The sequence below is a fragment of the Phocoena phocoena genome, chromosome 11, assembly GCF_963924675.1.
Source record: "Phocoena phocoena chromosome 11, mPhoPho1.1, whole genome shotgun sequence".
In the NCBI taxonomy this organism is placed as follows: Eukaryota; Metazoa; Chordata; class Mammalia; order Artiodactyla; family Phocoenidae; genus Phocoena; species Phocoena phocoena.
Window position 1 is genome coordinate 21,331,109 of NC_089229.1, and position 24,632 is coordinate 21,355,740.

At 38.8% G+C, this 24,632-nt stretch overlaps 2 protein-coding genes across 2 annotated transcripts in view; one reads left to right on the top strand and one right to left on the bottom strand.

Moving 5' to 3' along the window:
- Window positions 1–2,182, bottom strand: part of SCYL2 (SCY1 like pseudokinase 2) — a 60,589-nt gene extending 58,407 nt beyond the window's left edge. The window contains exon 1 of the mRNA XM_065887012.1: window positions 2,007–2,182. The gene's annotated coding sequence lies outside the window, so the exon portion shown is untranslated. The remainder of the gene's footprint in view (window positions 1–2,006) is intronic.
- DEPDC4 (DEP domain containing 4) lies at window positions 657–23,595 on the top strand. The gene is given in 12 exon segments (XM_065888149.1): window positions 657–687; window positions 1,642–1,997; window positions 2,092–2,494; window positions 4,652–5,063; window positions 5,624–5,769; window positions 12,877–12,912; window positions 12,915–13,053; window positions 14,999–15,225; window positions 15,832–15,974; window positions 16,066–16,191; window positions 23,112–23,190; window positions 23,540–23,595. Coding segments are annotated over 12 exon segments (2,154 nt in total).
- The last annotated feature ends 1,037 nt before the right edge of the window (window positions 23,596–24,632 follow it).

Sequence of the window (24,632 nt, forward strand, 5' to 3'; positions counted from 1 at the left end):
TCTATCGTAATCAGGAAAGTCTTCCCTGACGTGAGCTGAATGATGAGCAGGCATTAACTGAATGAAAAGGAAAGGAAGAGCATTTCCAGGCAAAGGATGCATCATAATCAAAAGCCATATACCTGAAGCAGAACAGAAAGAACAGAGTGACTAGGAGGAAAGAATGCCAGAAGGTGCTGTGGAGATGAGGTCGCAAAGGTAATTAAGAGGGACCTAAACAGCCTGTTAAAGATTTTAGTTGAGCTTAAAAACAGTGAAGAGTTTTAAATATGGAGATAATGTGATTAGATCTACATTTTTAAAAAATCACTCAGTCTGGTGTGGAAAACTACAGAGGGAGCCACAGTAAATGCAGGTAGACCCTAATTAGGAGACCATAAGTACTTCAAACGAGAAACGATGGTGGCTGGAACTAGAGTACTAGTATGAAGACCAGGAGTATACAGACTCAAGAGATATTCAAAGAGGCAAAATCAAGAGACTTCAAGAGAGACTGATATGAGGCCTGAGAGACAGGAAGTTGTCAAATCTCTACTGCTATAGAAAGGGATGGATGATGAAGCTAGTCACTTGAGTCAAACAGTAAGAGGACCTCTTTTTCTTGGGGGATAAGTCATGAATTTCAAACATGTGAGTATGAGTAGTTATTCCCAAGTATGGGGTTGATTTTTACAGAAATATTCCAGGGTATGTAAGTACAATGTGCTTCTATTTATTTTATTGGGTGTTTATGGATCTTAGAGACAAAAGGTTTCTGCATGTGTGTTAAGTGGATCTGAACAGAATGAAGGTCCTTCCTTTAGGTTCCGTTCCTTTAGAGGCCCCCAAAAGTGTCTTTTATGACTACAGTTTAATAGTGTCTCAAGAATTCTATTTATACACTCAGCTGATAAATTATTTTAAAACTTTTTAAAACTTAATATTTAAACCAAAAAATAAGAAGCCAAACGAAAAAAGGCCTGCAAAGTCCAAAAGGAAGCTTCAATCACCTGACTTTCAAGCTGTTACCAGAACATGACCGGTTTTAGTGACAGGTTGGTTTGGAGCATTAACCTTAAACTATATTAATTTTCCAGAATGGAGAGGCTTGCGAATGCGACTTAGAAAACTTCTTACTCATAGAATCCAATTTGTAAAAAAAAATGATTTTTTTTCAGATGATTTTCATTTCATTTTTCAGATGATTCCTGACTTTGATCTACAAAAATACTAGTTTGCAACTTACAATTGTAAGTCACTAATGACATAGTGCTTTTAACTCGCTTGAGTCTGGAGTCTCAGGAAGACTGTTTTGGGAGTTGACGTGACAATACTGGACCCCTTCATAACTGATCATAGGTATGTATTCAGTCGGATCCCAAGTTTTTGCAAGCCTCATGGGTCTCAACCTTCTTCCATCCTTTTCTCTCCCGCTTAGAAAAACAGGAGTGCAGGAGCCTCGGAGCGGGTATTTAACAAAACACCTGCCCCACCCACCTCACAAACAATAACCTTCCATTCCAGAACTAAAGCTACTGTCAGAAAAGGACGCCGGGCGGTAGGGCCCTAGACGGTAACCCAGGTTATCAGAGGCGGACCTCAGAACCGAGGGGAGCTGTTTGTTCTCACCCAGTCCCAGAGTAGTGTCCAATTTCCCAAAAGGGAACCAAGATCTCCACCACGGAAACCCGAGCTCCCGAGCCGGAGCCGGGGGCTCTCCCAGCAGATGGCTCCAGCCCGGGGTCTCCAGTCGCTTCCAGGCCTCTTCGGGAGACTCGGGCCTCCCAGATCCTCTCCCCGGAGCTCGCCGCTCCCCCAGCCCAGCTTCGCGCGGGCGCCCAGAGCCCCGCCGGCCCCACCTGCACCCGGCAGGCCCGTCACCAGGCAACAGTCGCCAGCCCCGGGGACCTTGGGAGGCCTACCCCGGGCGCGGGTCCTTCCCCATTCCTTTTCGCTGCTTGAGGAGCCCAAGCGAGAGCGCTGCCGGTGAAGGAGGTCGTTCCGTGCCCGTGGGGGGGGTAACTCACCTCTTCCCCTTCTCCCCCGGGAGGGGCGGTGCTGGGGCTCTTTTCCCCCGCCCCCCCCAAACGCCTCCTGGCTGCTCCTGCTCAGCCCCGGCGCCTGGCCACTGCCGCCGGCTTACTCCATAGCCTCTCACACTCGCGCGGCCTCAAAGGCTGGAACCGGAGGAGGGAAGGGGGAGGGGAGGGGAGGGACTGGGGAGGAAGAGTAAGGGAGGGGGAAGAAGACCGAAAGGCCAGCCAGCCCGGGCATGACGTCACTTCCTGCTTGTTCGGAAGGGGCGGGGCCGGGGCGTCTTCGGCCTCCGCCTCCCGAGAACGGGGTGGGGGCGGGGTTACGGGCCGGGGGAGGAGCCCGGCGGACGAGTTTATGGCGCTTCTTTTGACTCCGTGGTTCCGTAGCCTTGGCAGCCAGAGCCAGCTTCCCGGCCCAGGGCGGAGTGTGTCAAGTTTCGTGAGCCCTAGAGATGTTTTCTGCCGGAAAAGGAGGACAGGTACACCTTTGGGTCCTAACCAAATGTGCACCGAAGTGGGGGGACGGCTGAGGGGAGCGGGCGTTTTGGACTTTGCGCCTTAGGCGTCTGGGGCCCGCCCCTTTCCTGGACCCGCCCCTTTCCCGGCCCACCTGCTCTCCCAGTCCCGCTGAGGACGGGCACTGGACCTTTTCAGAAGCTACTTTCCTTGGGGCGTCCTGGAAAGCGGTGCTTCTCAAACTTTAATATACACACAGATCATTTGGGAACTTTGTTAAAATGCAGTTTGGATTCAAGAGTAGGGTCTGATATTCTGCGTTTCTAATAAGTTCCCAGATGATGCCACTGCTGCTGGTCAGCGGGCTACACTTAGAACAAGGGGTTAAAAGTACTAGATGGCAAGTCCTTGAGCACGAGGACTGTTTCTTTAACCTAGCCTACTTGTTTAATGACGCTTAGAGGGGCAGACGGAAAATACCCCTGTCTCCTCCTCTCATAGACTCCTAGCTTTATCCACCCCTCCCTACCCTAACCCAGTCCCTACTCCCTCCTCAACCCCTCCCCGTTTCCACTCCTCGCCCTCCACGCCCTACTCCTGTCTATGCACTGTCCACAGTGTCTCGGGCCAATAGTTCAAGGACAGACAGACAGACAGCTTCTGTTACAGAAGGCATTTGAAGGTGATGGGCTTTTATTTCTGTCCTAAACATCAGACCATTATGTAAAGTTGGACATCCTGTTTCCAGTTATTCATAGTCAGAGGAAGAAAGAGCTTAAAATCTCAGATTCTAACAACAACGAAAATCTAGAAACAACATTCTAGATGTTTCAACGTATTCCCTTATCTTATTAAAAAATTTTTAATGAAAATTTACTGGGGTACAGGGGAATGAGCAGTGATTGCTAACTATGGGTTTCTTTTTTTTAAATTAATGTTTATTGAAGTATAGTTGCCTTCCAATGTTGTGTTAGTTTCTACTGTACAGCAAAATGAATCAGCTATACATATACATATATCCCCTCTTTTTTGGATTTCCTTCCCATTTAGGTCACCACAGTGCACTAAGTAGAGTTCCCTGTGCTATACAGTATACTCTCATTAGTTATCTATTTTATACATAGTATCAAGAGTGTATGGGTTTCTTTTTGAAGTGATAAAATGGTCTGGAATTAGATAATAGAGATAGCTGCACAGCTTTGTGAATGTACCTAAAAACCATTGAATTGTATGCTTTAAAAGGGTGAATTTTGTGGAATGTGAATTATATCTCAATTTTAAAATTTTACTGTCTACAATTAATTGAAAAAATTATGTATGTACGTTATAAAAACTGGAAATATGTATTCTAAAAAGTGAGTATTCTTTCATTACACCTATTTCCTAAAGGTTACTTTGAGGTTTATCCTTCCAGACTTTTCTATTTACATATATTTGTATGTAGGTTGGGAATTCATTTTTAATAACTAGGATGATAGTATATAAATTGTTCTGCCCAACCTCATTGGTTTTTTGTTTTTACTACTTAATGAAATCCTTCCGTGCTATAAATGTCATTCTTCCTAATGGCTGCTTAATATCCTATAATAAGGCTATTCCATAATTTACTTAACTATTCCCCAGGCACTGGACATTTTCATTGTTTTCAGGTTTTCATTATTCCTAACAAACTTTTATTTTTCAAGAAGAACAGCTGGCAGATAAATTGATTAGTTTTTTCAGCTCCTTGCCGTAGATTTCTTTCATGCAATGCTTGTCATTGTTCAAAAGGCAAAAAGAAGAAAGGAAAAGCAGAGTCTGGTGAAGCCACATCTCTGTAATAATCAAGACTCCAATGTGTGTGTACATTCCTTTTAAATGTAGCCTGAAATAATGTTCTTCAAGACTAAGTCTAGCTAGTTATTAAGCATGTAACATTAGGATGTATAAATTCACATAGTAGTATATTTCATATCAGTAAAGCAAGTTCCTAGGTTTACTGTGATTTTATTGGCAGACGAACATGTGCAAACTTAGTAAACATATTATTGTTTACACAAGATGGGAAGAGAAGAAATTTAAGAAAGACATTGTTAGCAGATGTGCCATACAAAAGCATAAGTTTGCCAAAACAAAAAAACTTACATATTTTTGTGTAATCTAAATTTGTTAGAAACATATGTTTAATTATTTTTTTTCAGGATGCTCTGGTCCTTTTCAAGCTACTCAGCTATGGGATGGTATTATTCACTCCCTTCAGACTCAAGTGGAAATAAAAAGAAGGAGGCATCATTTACGAACATACAAAGACTGTTTTACTGGTTCTGATGCTGTTGATGTAGTACTAAGTCATCTTATGCAAAATATGTGCCTGAGTAGTAATGATATCTCTCGTCTTAAAGGAGTTCGTCTTTGTCAAGTTCTAATGAACCATAAAGTATTTGAACCAGTAGAAATGAAGCTACTCAAAAATGAAAAGGAATTGGAATTTGAGGATTCAAACAGTAGTCTCTACAGGTTTCTAGGGAATAAATCATCTTATGTTTTTTGCAAAAGAAAGAAGGATTCTGAGACTGGGTTAAATGATGAAATAAAAGCAAAGGAATCTTTAAGGTTAGTGTTAACCAAGATACTGTAATATATTGTTTTTAGTTGCTGGCAGAACAGTCGTCATTGAACAAACCTTGAATATTATGCTTTCTGTTTTTTTCAGAAGTCAATAAAAGAAATAGCCATGTAAAAATTAATCTTTTCTGCATTTGCTCTAAAACTGTTATGGAGGACATGATCACATAAATATTTCAGAATTTGTACCAGGAAAAACTTTATCTCCTCTGATGAATTATATGCTTCCTAATTTTTGAAACATGACTTAGCCAAAGTAGCTAAAGCCAAAGTTATGGAAACGAAACTAGACCAGAAATTTTCTACTCTAAGCCATGATAACCTTAGAATTAACTTTTTTTTTCTGTTTATTTACAATCCTAACATCCTCTTCTCGTGATATTCTGTTATTTAATACATTTATTACTTGTATCTTTTATTGTAAGCTGCCTGACATCCTTTTTGGAAATAGGAAATGTATAAATAAGTTTTAATAAGTAAATTAAAATGCATATTTGAAATTTTGGTCCTGTGTGTAATGGAAAAATTTACATATTATTTCTTAACAGACCAGAAGGCAAACTGATTTCAAATCCTCTAGCACAAGAGATTGGTGAGGAAAGAATTGAGGAACTTATTGATACAATGAGTGGGACTCTGGCTTTACCTCCAAACATCACAGTTGACAAACCTGTTCTTCCACTTTCAAAAGAAGGTAATTTCAGTTTTCATTATTTTTTTCCGAACTTTGTAAGAAGAGCTGACTTTTTAAAATAGAACTTACTTTTTGGAACAGTTTTAGGTTCACAGAAAAATTGAACAGAAAGTACAGAGAGTTCCCATGTGCCCCCTGCCCCCCACACATACCCAGCCTCCCCCACTGTCAACATCCTGCACTGGAGTGGTTATTTGTTATAATCCATGGACCTACATTGATATATCATTATCACTCAAAGCCCACGATTTACATTAGTGTTCACTCTTGGTGGTGTATATTATGTGGGTTTTGACAGATGTATGATGACTGTATCTACCATTATAGTATCATACAGAATAGTTTCACTGCCCTGGAAATGCTCTGTACTTCACCTGTTCCTCCTTCCCTCCCCGTTACCCTGCTGGCAACCACTGATCTTTTTTTTTTTTTTTTTTTTTTTTGTGGTACGCAGGCCTCTCACTGTGGTGGCCTCTACCGTTGCGGAGCACTCCAGACACGGGCCCAGCCGCTCCGCAGCATGTGGGATCCTCCTGGACCGGGACACGAACCCATGTCCCCTGCATCGGCAGGCAGACTCTCAACCACTGTGCTGCCAGGGAAGCCCACCACTGATCTTTTTACTGTCTCTAAGAACTGACTTTTCAAATACAATAGAAGTAGTGTGTTTGGTGTACTGACTCACTACTCCTCTCCCCGTAAGAGTTTCCTTCTACATAGTGATTGCATCAGACAAGACAGGTGAGGCAATGTAGATCCAATAACATTTAGTTTATTTTTTTACAATGACCATGATCAGATTAACTGGAGGTACTACAGTCCTTACTACCAGAAAAAAAACATGCAAACTCATTACCAGTCCTTATTATTTATAATGCAAGACCATCTTCTTATGAGCATATCCTTTGCCCATTGTATAAGCTCCTCCCAAACATCTCCCTACTCTTTGCCTTTCAGAACAAATGAGCTAGGCTACCTATTGCTCTAATTCTCTTTACCATTTACTTCATCTACTTGTGGTTTTGTCCTTATAAGGCAACTTAACAGTTGAAAGAAGAGCCCCATACCCAGGGCAATTAGGAGGGTTGCATACACAATTCATTAATAGTTACATGCTTTACTGCATGTGGTCAAACCATGATGGAAGTAAGACAAGCATGATTTGCACACTGGAGGAGCAAAGGTTATCAACAATAACTAGGATAAGTGTGATAAGGGGAATGCATGGTGCCCAGAGAAAGGGTGCAGAGTGAGAAAAGAAGAGGGATTAGAAGAAGACTCCGAGAAAGATTAATATTTAGAGGACAGGCTGAAGAAGAGGAGCCAACAAAAGTTCAGTTTTTACCTATTACGAATGAAAAAGAAAAATTTGTCTCATCATTTTCCCATGAGGATATAGGGTACCTCTAGAAATTTCTAACTAAAGATGGATATAATTGATCAGTAAAGATGCTCATAAAAGTAACTTTCATTTATTGGGCCTTTCTCTGGGCCAGGCAATTTCTTATGCATTTTATATTTATTCTCTATAATTTAACAATAGCCCTGTAAAGTGAGGGGTAAAACTTCCTTTTTATAGTTTGGGAAACTGAGACTCAGAAAAATAAATAAATAAATAAGACATGGTAGGGAAGGAAAGTTGGCACTCTTACGTACTTTTTTAAACATTTTAATTTTTATCTTTGTTATACATGCACATAATGTAAATCATTCAAATAGTCCTACAGGTTTTGTTACCAAAAAATAATAATTCCCTACCCTTCCCCTCTCACCCATTTCCCCCTCTCCAGAGACAACCATTTACAATTTGTATAAATTGTAATTCATGTGTGTTGTAAATGTATCTCACGTCTCTAAATGTCATGCTTATACTGCTACTTCATGCTTTTTCAGTTTTAGGGACATCTAGTAATTTTCTACAAAGGAAAACAGGGTTTTAGGCCTGTTCCCTTTCTTGCATCTATCTCCCCAACTCTTTAAATGATACATATACTTTTATATACTCTTATGAGTAACATATTTAACAAAAAGATGTTAGGTGAGGGCTTCCCTGGTGGTGCAGTAGTTGAGAGTCTACCTGCCGATGCAGGGGACACGGGTTCGTGCCCCGGTCCGGCAAGATCTCACATGCCGCGGAGCGGCTGGGCCCGTGAGCCCTGGCCACTGAGCCTGCGCGTCTGGAGCCTGTGCTTCGCAACGGGAGAGGCCACAACAGTGAGAGGCCCGTGTACCGCAAAAAAAAAAAGATGTTAGGTGAAAACAGGAATATCTTTAGTTTTAAGACTATTGTGTTTAGCCAGAGATTTTAAACAGTAAGTCACACAACAATAACTATTAAGTTTTGCTTTTTTAAAAAAGGAGTTTTTTGGTTTTTGGGTTTTTTGGCCACACTGTGTGTCTTGCAGGATCTTAGTTCCCCCACCAGGGATTGAACCCAGGCCACAGCAGTGAAAGCACCGAGTCCTAACCACTGGACCGCAAAGGAATTCCCTAAAAAAGGAGATTTTGTGTTAAAAATTTTATGTTATTTTATGTTGAAACAAAAATCAGCCAAGTCTTGGAACCACTGCTTTACTTTAGACTTAATTTAGTTTAGATGGTTTATTTTATAGACAAGGAAACTGAGACTCAGAGAAGTTAGATAATTTGCCAAGTTTCCGCAGTTAACTAATGGCATCAAGATTCAGACCTAGATTTCCATACTTTTACCCAGTGTTTTATCATTATTGTTGCAACAAGGTGTTGTAAATTCTAAACTGGGTACAACTGAAGTTATGTTTAGTTGGTATGTTTGCTCTTTGTTGCAACTGAATGTATCAGCCTTCAGAACAGAGAAACACAAAAAACTATTTTAGTTGTTCTCTCTAATAAAACATAGTTTTGAGAGAAGTAGTCTTTAATAAATTACTAATAGGAAATCTCTTTATGTTCAAAAGTCTTGAATCTGCTAGGGTAGGTTTTTTCTTTGTTTTTTGTTTTGTAAAAAGCCTTGCAAAAGAGAATTAACTTTAAAATTGGCTGGTTGTTCTTGTATTTAATGAGTTAAAAAAAGATAACTTTTTTGGAATTTACGTTTTCATACCAAAACTTTTTGGAGAAAGTGCATTTGGAAGTGTCTCTAAACTCTAACAAATCAGGCATGAAAGGAGTTTTTGTTGTTGTTATTATCCACTGAAATCTGATTCTTCTGTGATCCTCAAGCACAAAAACAACCCCCTCAGATATAAAACTATCTGGTTTTATAAGATTAAATAATTAGCTGGCCAACAAGAAAATTTAAGCCACTTTCTATTTGGAAAAATATGGCTGGTTAAAGGTATGCAGTTGGCAACACACCTATATACATTTCAGCCAAGAAATAAAAGTATGGAGTTTCTCTTTTTTTTTGAGAAAGGTCATTTCTTTTTTTTTTTTTTTTTTGCGTTATGCGGGCCTCTCACTGTTGTGGCCTCTCCCATTGCGGAGCACAGGCTCCAGACGCGCAGGCTCAGCGGCCCAGCCGCTCCACATGTGGGATCCTCCCGGACCGGGGCACGAACCCGCGTCCCCTGCATCGGCAGGCAGACTCTCAACCACCGCGCCACCAGGGAAGCCCAAGGTCATTTCTTAATTCCCAAAGAACTGAGAAACCAACTTCACTTGAATTGAGTTGAAAAATCTGCCAGCAGTGGTAAAGCAATGCAGTCCCAGGACTGCAGGCTTTTTGCAAATTTGTTTTTGTGAGACTAGTAGAGTTAAGGTGAACCACCTTTGCTGAGATTTGTTTATTTTTTACAGGTGTTTCTTACTGATAATATAATGACTAATATTTTTGAAGTATATGTGCATTGTTTTAGAAATGTGAGGGGTTCTAAAGGTGCAGAACCTCTCCCTCACCTCACCTCTGTGGGGTAGGTCTCAGGGGAATGCCAATATCAGCTGGAGCAATTCCACTATTAATCTGTTTTACCTGACTTCCAGAAGAATATGTTTGTTCAAAGGTTTCCTCAGCTGAGACAAAATTTGATTCCTACTGAACACACTGTACTTCTCCCACCAAAACATTTACTCACTTAATGAAATTGCCTGTTTACTTGTCATTATTTCCCACTGGAGTGTGAGGTACTTAGACAGGGACAGTCCTTACCTTTTTCACTGTTGTATCCCTGTTGAGTGGCCCAGTGCTTAGCTCTTGGTAGATTACATTTAGTGGATGAATGGCTCACAGACAGCCTCATTTTATAAATATTTTCTTTTTATTTATGCGTCTATACACATACACTCATATGTACATATATGTGCATATGTGCATGTGCATGCACGTGTGTGTGTGTGTGTGTGTGTGTAGGCTATGCTAAACGCTGCTTGGATTGTATGCTTTTCAAATGTAGAGTCTATCCCCTTGGATCCCCTTCATTCAGCACAGTGATCATTGAGTATGAAGTGCTCCATTAAGATGAGGGTGGTGGCTATATATGTTGCTACAGTATCCTTCTTGAGTCTAATTTCCTCACACAGAGCTAGCTATTCTATTTATCAGCTCTGCACTTGGCTAGTATGTTCTAGACATGCACATTTCTCTGCTCCCTCACCTTTAGGTCTTTGCTCAAATATCATCTTCCCAATGATAATTCCCACCCATCTTATTTAAAATTGCAATACTAACCCCCTAATGTAGTCTAATCTCCTTTTTTGCTTAATTTCTCTCCATAAAACTTACTATTAGCTGACACACCACATATTTCACTTTTTGTTTGTTTGTTTATTTATTGCCTGCCTCCCTCTCCCCACTAGAATATAAGTTACATTAAGGCCAGGATTTTGCCTGCTTTGGTTACCACTATATCCCTGGAACCTAGAACAGTGCCTAATACAAAACAGGTCTCAATAAATATTTGTTGAGTAAATGAATGTTCTGTCTTGATGCTATTGCTAAGAATAGTCTTTTCTCCACTTTTGGATGTATTCATAATATATCTATTCATACTTCTTGGTGACTTGATAAAATTTGCCTTCATCCATTTCATATGTGGCTATCCTTACCTCCTTACATAGGGTGTGGCTGCTGAAGGTCCACTGTTTTTATATATGTATCTTTTTCTAGCACGTGGTTCAGTGCTGTGCCCAAAGGTTGGTATCGACAAATGTGGACTGATTGATTAGAGGCTACTTACAATCTCGTCTTTACTAAAAGATTGCTAATTTGATTTATTTTGGGCCAATAACTCAGAAGTAGTAAACTCAGATGCCTTTAGGAGCCAGGCAGATTGGAGAGCAGGTGAGTACTTCATTTTCAAACGTGTAGGAAAAATTGTTGTTTTGCTTGAAATGTAGGGCCCTCTTGGCTATTTTTCCTTTTCCCACTTAAGGAAGAGATATAACTATAGGGAAATTAATTTCTACTGTAACAAAACCAACAGGACAATACCATGAAAATGGCAGCTGACACTCAACTTCACTGTTTGGGATACAGTAGGAAGTGGTGGGGTTTGTGGTGAGCTGGAAATGACATGCCAATGCAAATAAGGTAGCCACTAATTCATATCAGCTAACTTTAGTCAGGCATTAATTGAAGCCCAGTGTCATGAGATTTTAAGATTTTTTTTCCTTATTTATTTATTTGTTTATTTTTGCTGCGTTGGGTCTTCATTGCTGCACGTGGGCTTTCTCTAGTTGCGGCGAACGGGGGCCTACTCTTCCTTGTGCAGAGCACAGGCTCTAGGTGCGCAGGCTTCTCATTGTGGTGGCTTCTCTTGTTGCGTAGCACAGGCTCTAGGTGCGCGGGCTTCAGTAATTGTGGCACATGGGCTCAGTAGTTGTGGTTCACAGGCTCTAGGGCACAGGCTCCAGTAGTTGTAGCACACGGGCTTAGTTGCTCCGCGGCATGTGGGATCTTCTCGGGCCAGGGCGCGAACCCGTGTCTCCTGCACTGGCAGGTGGATTCTTAACCACTGCACCACCAGGGAAGCCCTCTTAAGATATTTTTAGAGAAGCTTGAAACCCGGAATTTTATATGAAATCTCCCTTTTTTTTTTTTTTATGGTACGCAGGCCTCTCACTGTTGTGGCCTATCCCGTTGCGGAGCACAGGCTCCGGACACGCAGGCTCAGCGGCTATGGCTCACGGGCCGAGCTGCCTCACAGCGTGTGGGATCTTCTCGGACCGGGGCACGAACCCATGTCCCCTGCATCGGCAGGCGGACTCTCAACCACTGCGCCACCAGGGAAGCCTGAAATCTCCCAGTTTTATACAAGTTAATTCTATTCAAAATACTTTATAACCAAACAAATCATGACTATGGTCCAAATTTAATACATAGGCTACTGGCAGTAAAGCTCCACGAGAGATTTACTGTAGCTGTTGCTTTTTTTTTTTTTTTTGGCGGTACGTGGGCCTCTCACCGCTGCGGCCTCTCCCGCTGTGGAGCACAGGCTCCGGACGCGCAGGCTCAGCAGCCGTGGCCCACGGGCCCAGCCGCTCCGCGGCACGTGGGATCCTCCCAGACCGGGGCATGAACTTGTGTCCCCTGCATCGGCAGGCGGACTCTCAACCACTGCGCCACCAGGGAAGCCCAGCTGTTGCTTTTGTAATTTTGTTTCATTTAAAGGAAAAACAAAATATTAATGATGATCTGATAATTAGGATAATGAAAAACTTTATTAACCCTTAACATAAATGACCAGAAACCCAAGTTAAAATTAACCTAATACTGTATTTTTATTTAAAAGCAATTTAACTACATTTATCTCTGCTTTGAATAAAATTATAAATAATTAGTAATCTCATTCTCTCCAATTATCAAAATAATTTATAAGCAGGACCAGTAGTTTTTTTTTAATATCTGGAATTAACCTATTGATCACCTTAAAAGCTAGATAATATCACTTTATAATTAACATAGCCAGAAAATAAAATCAATATGGCTCATAATCCTGATGTCTATTTAAAGGTCAATCTTGAAAATAGAAATTGTAATTTAGCAAATTTAAATTATCCTAACAAATTAATCCATTATTAGCTTTTCTGTTGTATTACTAGAAATGGAAGAATTCTATGATACTGGTTGAATATGTATATGTTATTTATTAGTATGATAGTTATATTATTTTTCTTTCTAAGCTGTGGAAGATGTTTGGAAACAACAAACATTGCTACGTATTCTTCAACTATTCACATTCCATTCTTAGAAAATATTTTGGAGCCTCCAGTTAAAACACAAAATCTCCAATTAAGTAAAGAGGAAGATCTTGTTATCTCAAACACTTGCCTCGACAGAGAGGTTATTCCAAGCTTATGTCTACTTGAGTGAGTGACCATTTTTATTGTCAATTTATAACTAAAATGTTCTTTCACATATTTTGCCCTTGGTATTTTAAGGTGTGAGAACATATTCATATGTATGAGCAGACATCATCATTGATTTAAAAATTAATCACTGTGAATTTTCATTTGATCTAAAATAGAAAGACACTGGTTATGACCTGTGAGAAGATTATTGGAAATCTGAGTGGTTTCATTCATATGAGTTGTCATGATTTGTCAATCATTCTTTCCCTGCACCAGCCCTGAGTGTTTTTTCAAAGTTCTATTATTTCCATTTTATAACCATAAAATAAAAACCATCATGGTTTCTACCAGTTTATTTATTCCTGCTTTAAGAGAATCCTCAGTCTAGTAGGGGAGACATTTATGAAACAAAACATTACAGTCCAATGAAATAAGCCCTATCATAAATCAGTTGCTAGGAACCATAAGTATAAGACCTTGGGTACTGTTGAGATTCCAGCAAAGAGAACTGATATGATGCTTTCTGCCACATGGGCCAAACAAGAAAAGAACATCAGACTCCAAACCTGAGAACCAGAAAGCTTCAGATCCTACAAAGAGCTTGATGATCAGAGACCTGTGAACCCACTTAGATCGTCAACCATTGCCCTGTTTGCACATGACATGTTTGCTCCTAATTCAACAGGCTGAGAAAGACCTAGCAAATGAGTCTTCCCCAGCCCCTGAGTCAGGGAGAATATAGGGACACCAGCAAAGAAACAGGATTTCTTTAGATGCCTCTGCAGGAAACAGACAGCAGCTAGTCAGCCTTTATGAGCTTCCAAGTGGAAAGTGTAGGTTATCTGCAAGAGAAATGCAATCCAACTGTCATTAATTTTTTCATCTGCAACACTAGGAGCTAGAAGATAAGTCACACATGTTAGGCAATATGTTCCATTCAACAGGGGTTGGTGTGGGTGGGGAGAAAAAAGGAAATGGAACAGGAAAGAGAATAGGAGGGAAGAAGGAAAGATATTTGAGGATCACTGAGAATTCATAGAATATATCACTCAGGAACCCCCTCCTAGGAAAATATTTGAGGAAAGATTTTAATCTGACTACAAAGAAATAACCAGAACCCCAAGATGGAGACAGATGAAGAGGAAAGGAAATATTGGTAGGCAATGAACTTTGGTCTGTGCGCTCTCACTATTTTCTCTTCTCCCTAATTTTGTACCCACATATGTGCATGCATACAAACACACATGTACACACAACATATTCGAAGTTGATATGGTAAGGCTGTGTGAGAATGTACAAAATATAAGTGCTAAATAAGATATCAAAAAAAGAAGGACATAGTATTAAGGGAAATTATAATAAATACTAACCTATCTCAGCAAAACCTGGGGGTGGGGAAGGTAGAGGAGAAGGGGGAATTAAAGGCCTTCTAAAATCATCACTGAAGGGAGGGAGGAGTGAAAGGATCCTAAGTTCCTTATCTTATTGAGGTCGGGAGATAAAAAGGGGGAAAACAGTGTGTGGTGGGATAAACGGTGCATCTTAATGGGGGAAATATTTGGTATCTTATTTTCAAATAGTGATAGAACCATATGCACCTAATGATCAGAGTGGGAAAGGGGAGAGGAAACACCAGTGGAATGGAACAGTACAGATGAACTCCTCTGAACAAAATTTAACAAAGTTAGAAACAAATAATGAAAAGGTGGCCCACAAATATTTTAATTCCTTGAAAGTAAAGGTACAGAAGGGTGTGGTGGTATTTGGTGAGGAGAAAAGCTATTCCCTCTCATTTACTGCTTCAGTCATCCAGCAAAAATTATTAAGAAGATTCTCAAAACTAGTTTCTTCTTTAGATTTGGTTAATTATAAACTAGATTTTGTTGTTTTATCAAACAATGTTTTAGGCAGTTAAATGGAAACGTTAACCATTAATTTATTTTATTTTGTTTTTTACCTCCAGGATTGATAACTGGCTTAATTCAGCAATTGAATGCTTGGAATATTTCCCTGACCATTTAATAGTTACTGTCAGCGAGCAGTTAGTTCAAAACAGAAATGAAGAGACAAGATTGAATACACAGAAGAAGTTACTCTTTGATGTCATAGTAAAATATTATAATCAAGAGAGAGATTGCTTATTAACTGATGAGTACTTTGATATTCATTCAGGAATTATTGAACTTTTAGGTAAGAGATGTTTAAACTTCAGTTTTTTTGCATAATCTTTTTTAATAATACAAGTTGCAGAAGATTTTATGTATTATATGAGTATTACATTTTAATATTTTTCTTCTATGATGTCAAAGTACTTCATAGAGTCTTTTTTCAATTCACTTGGCCATGTAAATTGTACTATCAAATGTAATACTGTAGTATAGCAATTAGATCTAAGGTAATTCTATCACAGGGACATTCTAAGAAAAATTTTGATATAGTACTAGAGGATTAAAGAACTGAGGTATCTGGAAATATTGTATTAATTTGATGACCTTTTAGCAAAATAAAAATTGAGTGACACATCATGTCTCTTTTTTAGCTTTGTAGGTGGCCATATAATTTCATGTTAAAAACAAATTGCTGTTTGACAATGCTGGATATAATTATGCAGGTGTTTGGCATATTATGTAGATAATTTCCTGTGTGTTTGAAATATTTCCTAATAAAAACTTTCAAGTGTAAAAGAGAATCTGCAAACCAAACACAGTATCATAGCATTTTAATTGACTGCTACGTACTATAATCTCTGGGGTTTTTTTGTCCCTTGCTTTGTCTTCTTTGTAACCCATGTAACAGAAAATGAGAAAAGATCAGAAGCACTTGAAGCAACACAACTATGTCTAAGATTGTTGTTGCCCAACGTTAGAGAAGAATTACGACGGCTACTCACTTTTATGGCAACTGCATCAGAACCCAATGCCTACAAATTACAAAAACAGGTGAAAAAAATTGCAATAACAGTTTTACAATCTTCTGCTATTCTTTTTTAATAAAAATGATTCAAGTTAATGTTACTCTTTCTGTTTACAGTTTGATAACAAAACGGTGGTCCTGAAAACTCTTGCCAAAGCAGTTTTGCAATCCAAATCATTATTAAGAGTACGGGCAGAAAAACTAGTCTTGTTTCTACTGGAGTTCCACTCTGAGCTCTTCAAGGTATCTGGCATTTTGCCTAGGCACATTTATTACTAAGCTACTTGTGTCAGACAAAAGGCAAATCATTCACTTAATAAATAATTTACTGAGAACCTATAATGTGCAAAGTTTGAAGGAATGCTCTTTCCCCACACCCACTAAAGAGAAGAAAGCAGAATTAAAAGTGTTGATATTTGCAAGTATATTGATTAATTTCTTCAACTTATTTCTCTGTGCCAGACACTGTTTTAGGTGCTTAGAATACATTAGCAAACAAAACACAAGAAAGCAGGCCCTTGAGAAGCTTATATCCAAGTGAGGGACAGACAGTAAGAAGAAATACAATAAATCATCGTCCTATAGTTTGCTAGAAGGAAGTGAGAGACAGAGACAGTAAGAAGAAATACAATAAATCATCGTCCTATAGTTTGCTAGAAGGCAATAGAAATAAATAAATAAATGCAATAGAAAAAAAAAGAGCAGTTTAAGGGGATTTTGGGGTGCCAGGGTGGGGGTTAGTAGGAGCTTACAGTATTAAACAGCATGGCCAAGGTTGGGCTCACTGAGAAGATGAGATTTGAGCAGAGACTGGAAGGGGGAGGAGTGAACCAAATGGCCATGAGAGTGGAGGTAAGTGGTTTGAGGCAGAGAAAATTGTTCCTAGAGCAGAGGCCTTGAAGGTGATGCATGCCTGGGTGCTGAGGAACAGCAAGGAAATGGTGAGCAGGTGGGACAGTATTGTGAGGTGAGGTGAGAGATATGGGGGCCCATGTACGCCATTGAAGAGATTTTGCTTCTCCTTGGAATAAAATGGGGAATCATGAAAGGTTTTGATCACAATGGTGGCCTCATTTGACTGATATTTATGAAAATAACTGGATTTTGTGTTGAAAACAGACTATAGAGGGGCAAAGGTAGAAGCAGGAGAACCTTTTAGGAAGCTGTTGTAATAATCTGAGCAAGAGATATGGTGACTTGAAACAGAGGAGTAGCAAATAAGTTAGTAAGACATTGTCAGATTGTTGATATATTTTGAAATGTCTTAGAAAACGATTATTTTTAGCCTCACTAGTATATTTTAATACCAGACAGTGTTACTTTCAGTGGCATTATTTATCCAAAGCCTCTATAAAGAATTGTTCCCTTCTTAATTTTTTTGTGTAAAAAATTTCTCATGTCATTAGAAACATATTGGTTTGAATTTTGTAACAGTTCTCTCAATATTAACTGAAGTTACTTTTCCATTATTTTAGAGAAAAAGTTGGTACTAAGTGTATACAGTAGAAGCACTCCCCCATTTATGAATTTTGAATGAAATGTATTCTAAAAGCTCATTTAAAAGTCACTTGTTAAGACCCGTATATATGCTGTCTACAAGAGGCCCACTTCAGAACTAGGGACACATACAGACTGAAAGTGAGGGGATGGAAAAAGATACTCCATGCAAATGGAAATCAAAAGAAAGCTGGAGTAGCAATTCTCATATCACACAAAATAGACTTTAAAATAAAGACTATTACAAGAGACAAAGAAGGACACTACATAATGATCAAGGGATCAATCCAAGAAGAAGATATAACAATTGTAAATATTTATGCACCCAATGTGGCAGCACCTCAATACATAAAGCAAATGCTAACAGCCATAAAAGGGGAAATCAACAGTAACACAACCATAGTAGGGGATGTTAACACCCCACTTTCACCAATGGACATATCATCCAACATGAAAATAAATAAGGAAACACAACAGCTTTAAATGATACATTAAACAAAATGGACTTAATTGATATTTATAGGACATTCCATCCCAAAACAACAGAATACACTTTCTTCACAAGTGCTCATGGAACATTCTCCAGGATAGATCATATCTTGGGCCACAAATCAAGGCTTGGTAAATTTAAGAAAATTGAAATAGTATCAAGTATCTTTTCCAACCACAACACAATGAGACTATATATCAATTACAGGGAAAAAATCTGTAAAAAATACAAACACACGGAGAATAAACAATACACTACTAAATAACCAATACATCACTGAAGAAATCAAAGAGGAAATCAAAAAATACCTAGAAACAAAGGACAGTGAAAACACAGTGACCCAAAACCTCTGGGATGCAGCAACAGCCGCTCTAAGAGGGAAGTTTATAGCAATACAATCCTACCTCAAGAAACAAGAAAAATCTCAAATAAACAACCTAACCTTACACTGAAAGCAATTAGAGAAAGAAGAACAAAAAAAACCCAAAGTCAGCAGAAAGAAAGAAAGAAAGAAAGATCAGATCAGAAATAAATGAAAAAGAAATGAAAGAAACAATAGCAAAGATCAGTAAACTTAAAGCTAGTTCTTTGAGAAGATAAACAAAATTGATAAACCATTAGCCAGACTCATCAAGAAAAAAAGGGAGAAGACTCAAATCAATAGACTTAGAAATGAAAAAGGAGAAGTAACAACTGACACTGCAGAAATACAAAGAATCATGAGAGATTACTACAAGAAGCTCTATGCCAATAAAATGGACAACCTGGAAGAAATGGACAAATTCTTAGGAAAGCACAACCTTCTGAGAGTGAACCAGGAAGAAGTAGGAAATATAAACAGACCAATCACAGGCACTGAAATTGACACTGTGATTAAAAATCTTCCAACAAACAGAAGTCCAGGATCAGATTGCTTCACAGGCAAATTCTATCAAACAAACATTTAAAGAAGAGCTAACACCCATCCTTCTCAAACTCTTCCAAAACATTGCAGATGAAGGAACATTCCCAAACTCATTCTATGAGGCCACCATCACCCTGATACCAAAACCAGACAAAGATGTCACAAAAAAAGAAAACTACAGGCCAATATCACTGATGAACATAGATGCAAAAATCCTCATCAAAATACTAGCAAACAGAAGCCAATGGCACATGAAAAGGGTCATACACCATGGTCAAGTGGGGTTTATCCCAGAAATGCAAGGATACTTCAATATATGCAAATCAATCAATGTGATACACCATATTAACAAATTGAAGAAGAAAAACCATATGATCATCTCAATAGATGCAGAAAAAGCTTTCAACAATATTCAACACCCATTTATGATAAAAACCCTCCAGAAAGGGGGCATAGAGGGAACTTTCCTCAACATAATAAAATCCATATATGACAAACCCACAGTCAACATTGTTCTCAATGGTGAAAAACTGAAACCATTTCCACTAAGATCAGGAACAAGACAAGGTTGCCCACTCTCACCACTATTATTCAACATAGTTTAGGAAGTTTTAGCCACAGCAATCAGAGAAGAAAAAGAAATAAAAGGAATACAAATCAGAAAAGAAGAAGTAAAGCTATCACTGTTTGCAGATGACATGATACTATACATAGAGAATCCTAAAGATGCTACCAGAAAACTACTAGAGCTAATGAATGAATTTGGTAATGTAACCAGATACAAAATTAATGCACAGAAATCTCTTGCATTCCTATATCCTAATGATGAAAAATCTGAAAGAGAAATTAAGGAAACACTCCCATTTACCACTGCAACAAAAAGAATAAAATACCTGGGAATAAACCTACCTAAGGAGACAAAAGACCTATATGCAGAAAAGTGTAAGACACTGTTGAAAGAAATTAAGGATGATACAAACAGATGGAGATATATACCATGTTCTTGGATTGGAAAAATCAACATTGTGAAAACGACTCTACTACCCAAAGCAATCTACAGATTCATTGCAATCCCTATCTAACTACCAGTGGCATTTTTCACAGAACTAGAATAAAAAATTTCACAATTTGTATGGAAACACAAAAGACCCCAAATAGCCAAAGCAAACTTGAGAAAGAAAAACAGAGCTGGAGGAATCAGGCTCCCAGACTTCAGACTATACTACAAAGCTACAGTAATCAGGACAGTATGGTACTGGCACAAAAACAGAAATATAGATCCATGGAACAGGATAGAAAGCCCAGAGATAAACCCACACACATATGGTCAACTAATCTATGACAAATGTACAGTGGAGAAAGGACAGCCTCTTCAATAAGTGGTGTTGGGAAAACTGGACAGCTACATGTAAAAGAATGAAATTAGAACACTCCCTAACACCATATACAAAAATAAACTCTAAATGGATTAAAGACCTAAGTGTAAGACCGGACACTATAAAACTCTTAGAGGAAAACATAGGCAGAACACTCTATGACTTAAGTCACAGCAAGATCCTTTTTGACCCACCTCTTAGAGAAATGGAAATAAAAACAAAAATAAACAAATGGGACCTAATGAAATTTAAAAGCTTTTGCACAGCAAAGGAAACCATAAACAAGACCAAAAGACAGCCCTCAGAATGGGAGAAAATATTTGCCAATGAAGCAACTGACAAAGGATTAATCTTCAAAACGTACAAGCAGCTTATGCAGCTCAATATCAAAAAAACAAGCAATCCAATCCAAAAATGGGCAGAAGACCTAAATAGACATTTCTCCAAAGAAGACATACAGATGGCCAAGAAACACATGAAAGGGTGCTCAACATAACTAATCATTACAGAAACGCAAATCAAAACTACAATGAGGTATCACCTCACACCGGTCAGAATGGCCATCATCAAAAAATCTAGAAACAATAAATGCTGGAGAGGGTGTGGAGAAAAGGGAACCCTCTTGCACTGTTGGTGGGAATGTAAATTGATACAGCCACTCTGGAGAACAGTATGGAGGTTCCTTTAAAAACTAAAAATAGAACTACCACAGGATGCAGCAATCCCACTACTGGGCATATACCCTGAGAAAACCATAATTCAAAAAGAGTCATGTACCACAATATTCATTGCAGCTCTATTTACAATAGCCAGGACATGGAAGCAACCTAAGTGTCCATCAACAGATGAATGGGTAAAGAAGATGTGGCACATATATACAATGGAATATTACTCAGCCATAAAAAGAAACGAAATTGAGTTATTTGTAGTGAGGTGGATGGACCTAGAGTCTGTCATACAGAGTGAAGTAAGTCAGAAAGATAAAAACAAATACCTTATGCTAACACATATGCATGGAATCTTAAAAAAAAAAAAAGGTTCTGAAGAACCTAGGGGCAGGACAGGAATTAATACGCAGACATAGAGAATGGACTTGAGGATATGGGGAGGGGGAAGGGTAAGCTGGGACGAAGTGAGAGAGTGGCATGGACATATATACACTACCAAATGTAAAACAATCTAGTGAGAAGCAGCCGCATAGCACGGGGAGATCAGCTCGGTGCTTTGTGATCACCTAGAGGGGTGGGAGGGAGATGCAAGAGGGAGGAGATATGGTGATATACGTATACGTATAGCTGATTACCTTTGTTATACGGTAGACACTAATACACCATTATAAAGCAGTTATACTCCAATAAAGATGTTAAAAAAAAGTTGTTAGTCTGCACCTAGTTTTTCATCAAAAAATATAATAAATGAGATTAGGGCCCAGGTTACATAAATGTTTAATTCTACAGTCACTAAACCAAAATTCATGTTTATAGCTTATTTGTGAAATGGGTCCCAGATTCCAACCAGGAATTTAGAATGAACATTTTCTCTACCCTCCTCTTCCTTACCACTTAGCCTCTCCACTTTCTTCTTTCTCACCCTGCTTCCTCCTCTAGGTAAATGAATTCTCCTCTTTCCTACATATGGTTGAGAAGTTAGAAAGGATTTTTTCATTTTTTACTTCCCCTCATGTCAGAACTAGCAGTGCCGTAAAGAAACATACTGGTTCAAATATTGTGGCAGGACACAAAGGGAGAAAAGGAACTTGATGTGGGCTGGAGGAAGTGGGGGTATGGGATTCAGGAAGCAGGGAGAAGTGGCTCCGATGACTGGTTTCTGGAGATTAGGGAATGAAGTATTTCAGGGAGATTGAGATGTGGGTATTAATAGGGGATCTTGAGCATGCCTAGCTTTTTCTTGTTACAGGGCTTTACCTGTGTTGTCTACTGTATGTCTGGAACCTTTTCTCCCAAGTATTTTTATGGCTTACTCCTTCACATCATTTCAGGCCTCTGCTCAAAATGATACCCTCTCAGTAAGACAAAAGCCTTCCCTTACTGAGATAGCTACCCATCTTCTTCATTCTAGCTTCTTATCCTGCTTTATGCTCTCTTAATGGCACTTATCATTACCTGAAACTATATTATGTATTTGCTGATTTTTTGAAATTGTCTTTCTCTCATATGAAAATGTAAATTCTGTGAGTTCAGACTAGATCTGCTTGTTCATCACCTTGAACTGTCCTGGAACGTAGAAATCATTCACTAAATTTTTGTTGAATGACAGAATGAATTAATGGGGATGGCTTCATGTTTGTAAATTTTCAGGACAATAGAAGTTAATGGAAAGTACCCTGGGGCTCAAGATGAAGGAGCTATGTGGATATGAGGTTCAACACTGGTAGGTCTAGGGGGTGCCCTCTGTAACAATATTAGCTGAGGAATTATTTCCCCCAGATACATGTTATAATCTGGGATTTCTTTTGTATAACCAAAACTGGAAGAGGAGTATTTATCCATTTTAAGAGAATGAAATTATTATGTATTTTAGAGCTACTATTTACATATGGATCATGTAATTACAATGTAAGATTATTTAGACCAGTGCTGTTATGGAAGTACAAATAATTTTTATTATAAGAGAACACTGCACTAATGATTGGTTAATCTAGTTTCAGATATACTACATATGTGGGAGTAGAATATAGAATTTTAAGAATTCTAAAAAAGAATTTCAAGTATTTATACCCTTTATAATTCAGAGGCCTTCTGCTACCCGCCCCCTCTCCCCATCTGCAATCCTCTTCCCCTATGCATTGGTCAAAAATATTGAGGGTTTTTTTTTCTATATTGGATTACTGGCTAGAAAAATATATTAAAATTTGAAAATATCTGTTTTTATGTAGACACCGGTTACTTTATTGGATCTGGTTAGTAAGAAACTTAAGAAGCTTCTACATGGAGAAGATCCAGATGCTATATCAGGTATTGATTCAGTCTTATTCTTTCTTTATCATTAAGTGACTGTTATAGCCACATAAGTTGGAAAGGAGCCAAGGGTGAGTATGTAATAAATATATAATGCTATGAAAGGTGGTTACATTAAGGTTATTTTTTAATATCTCCAGAGCAAGTTCTTCTCTAGTTGTTTCTGGAAGCTCTTTGTTTGATTACCTTTCTTCTAAAAAGGTAAACACATACTATATCTCATTGCTGCTCCCAGGTCTCACCTTCCCCTCATTTATTACCCACCTGCCTGCTTCCTTGCTCCTGTGCACACTGTTTTTCTTTCTCCTGTTTTTCATTCTCTCTCTCTTTCCCTCCTCTTTTCTAGGAAATGACAAAGTTTTTATAGAGAAGGAGCTTAAACACTTGCCCCTACCCAGTTGAAAAGGCTTCATGATTCTTTTTACTCCATGTCTTTTGGTAATTGATCTGATTCCTTACTTTTTAATTTCTTTAAACCATAAAATATCTAAAAGCCAAATTTCCTAAGATTGTCATGTGAGAGACAAAATAAAGTAATAGGTATAACTTTGGGTGCTAGGGCCAAATTGCCTGGGCAAATTAACTTCTTTGTGCCTCACCTTCCTCATCTCCAAAATGAGAATAATAGTATCTACCTTGTAGTTGTTAAATATTTAGTATTTATATTAATAATATAACATTGGAGGCTTCCCTGGTGGCACAGTAGTTAAGGATCCACCTGCAAATGCAGGGGACATGGGTTTGAGCCCTGGCCCGGGAAGATCCCATATGCCATGGAGCAACTAAGCCCATGCGCCACAGCTACTGAGCCTGCACTCTAGAGCCCGCGAGCCGCGACTACTGAAGCCATGTACCTAGAGCCCGTGCTCCGCAACAAGAGAAGCCACCGCAATGAGAAGCCCGTGCACCACAACGAAGAGTAGCCCCTGCTCGCCGCAACTAGAGAAAGCCCGTACGCAGCAACAAAGATCCAACTCAGCCAAAAATAAATAAATAAATTTATATATAAAAAATAAACACAAAATGAGAGAATACGGTGAATTTCATAATTTTAAAAATAATATAGTTATAAATCATAGATACTATATTTAAATTGTATTATTTAAATATTAAGTACTAATGATGTCTAATATTAATTGACACTAATATTAAATCCTACTCTGTGTCAGACTGTGCTGAGCACTAACATGCATTTATGAAATTATTCTACACAATAACCTATTATGTAGGCATTATTATTACCCCATTCTATAGGTAAGAACTGAAACTTAGATTAAGTAACTTGACCAACTAGAAATGTAGGTAACATTTCTTCCTTAAAAAAAAAAAGTTTTCTGGCTTCCCTGGTGGCACAGTGGTTGAGAGTCCGCCTGCCGATGCAGGGCACACGGGTTTGTGCCCCGGTCCGGGAAGACCCCACATGCCTTGGAGCGGCTGGG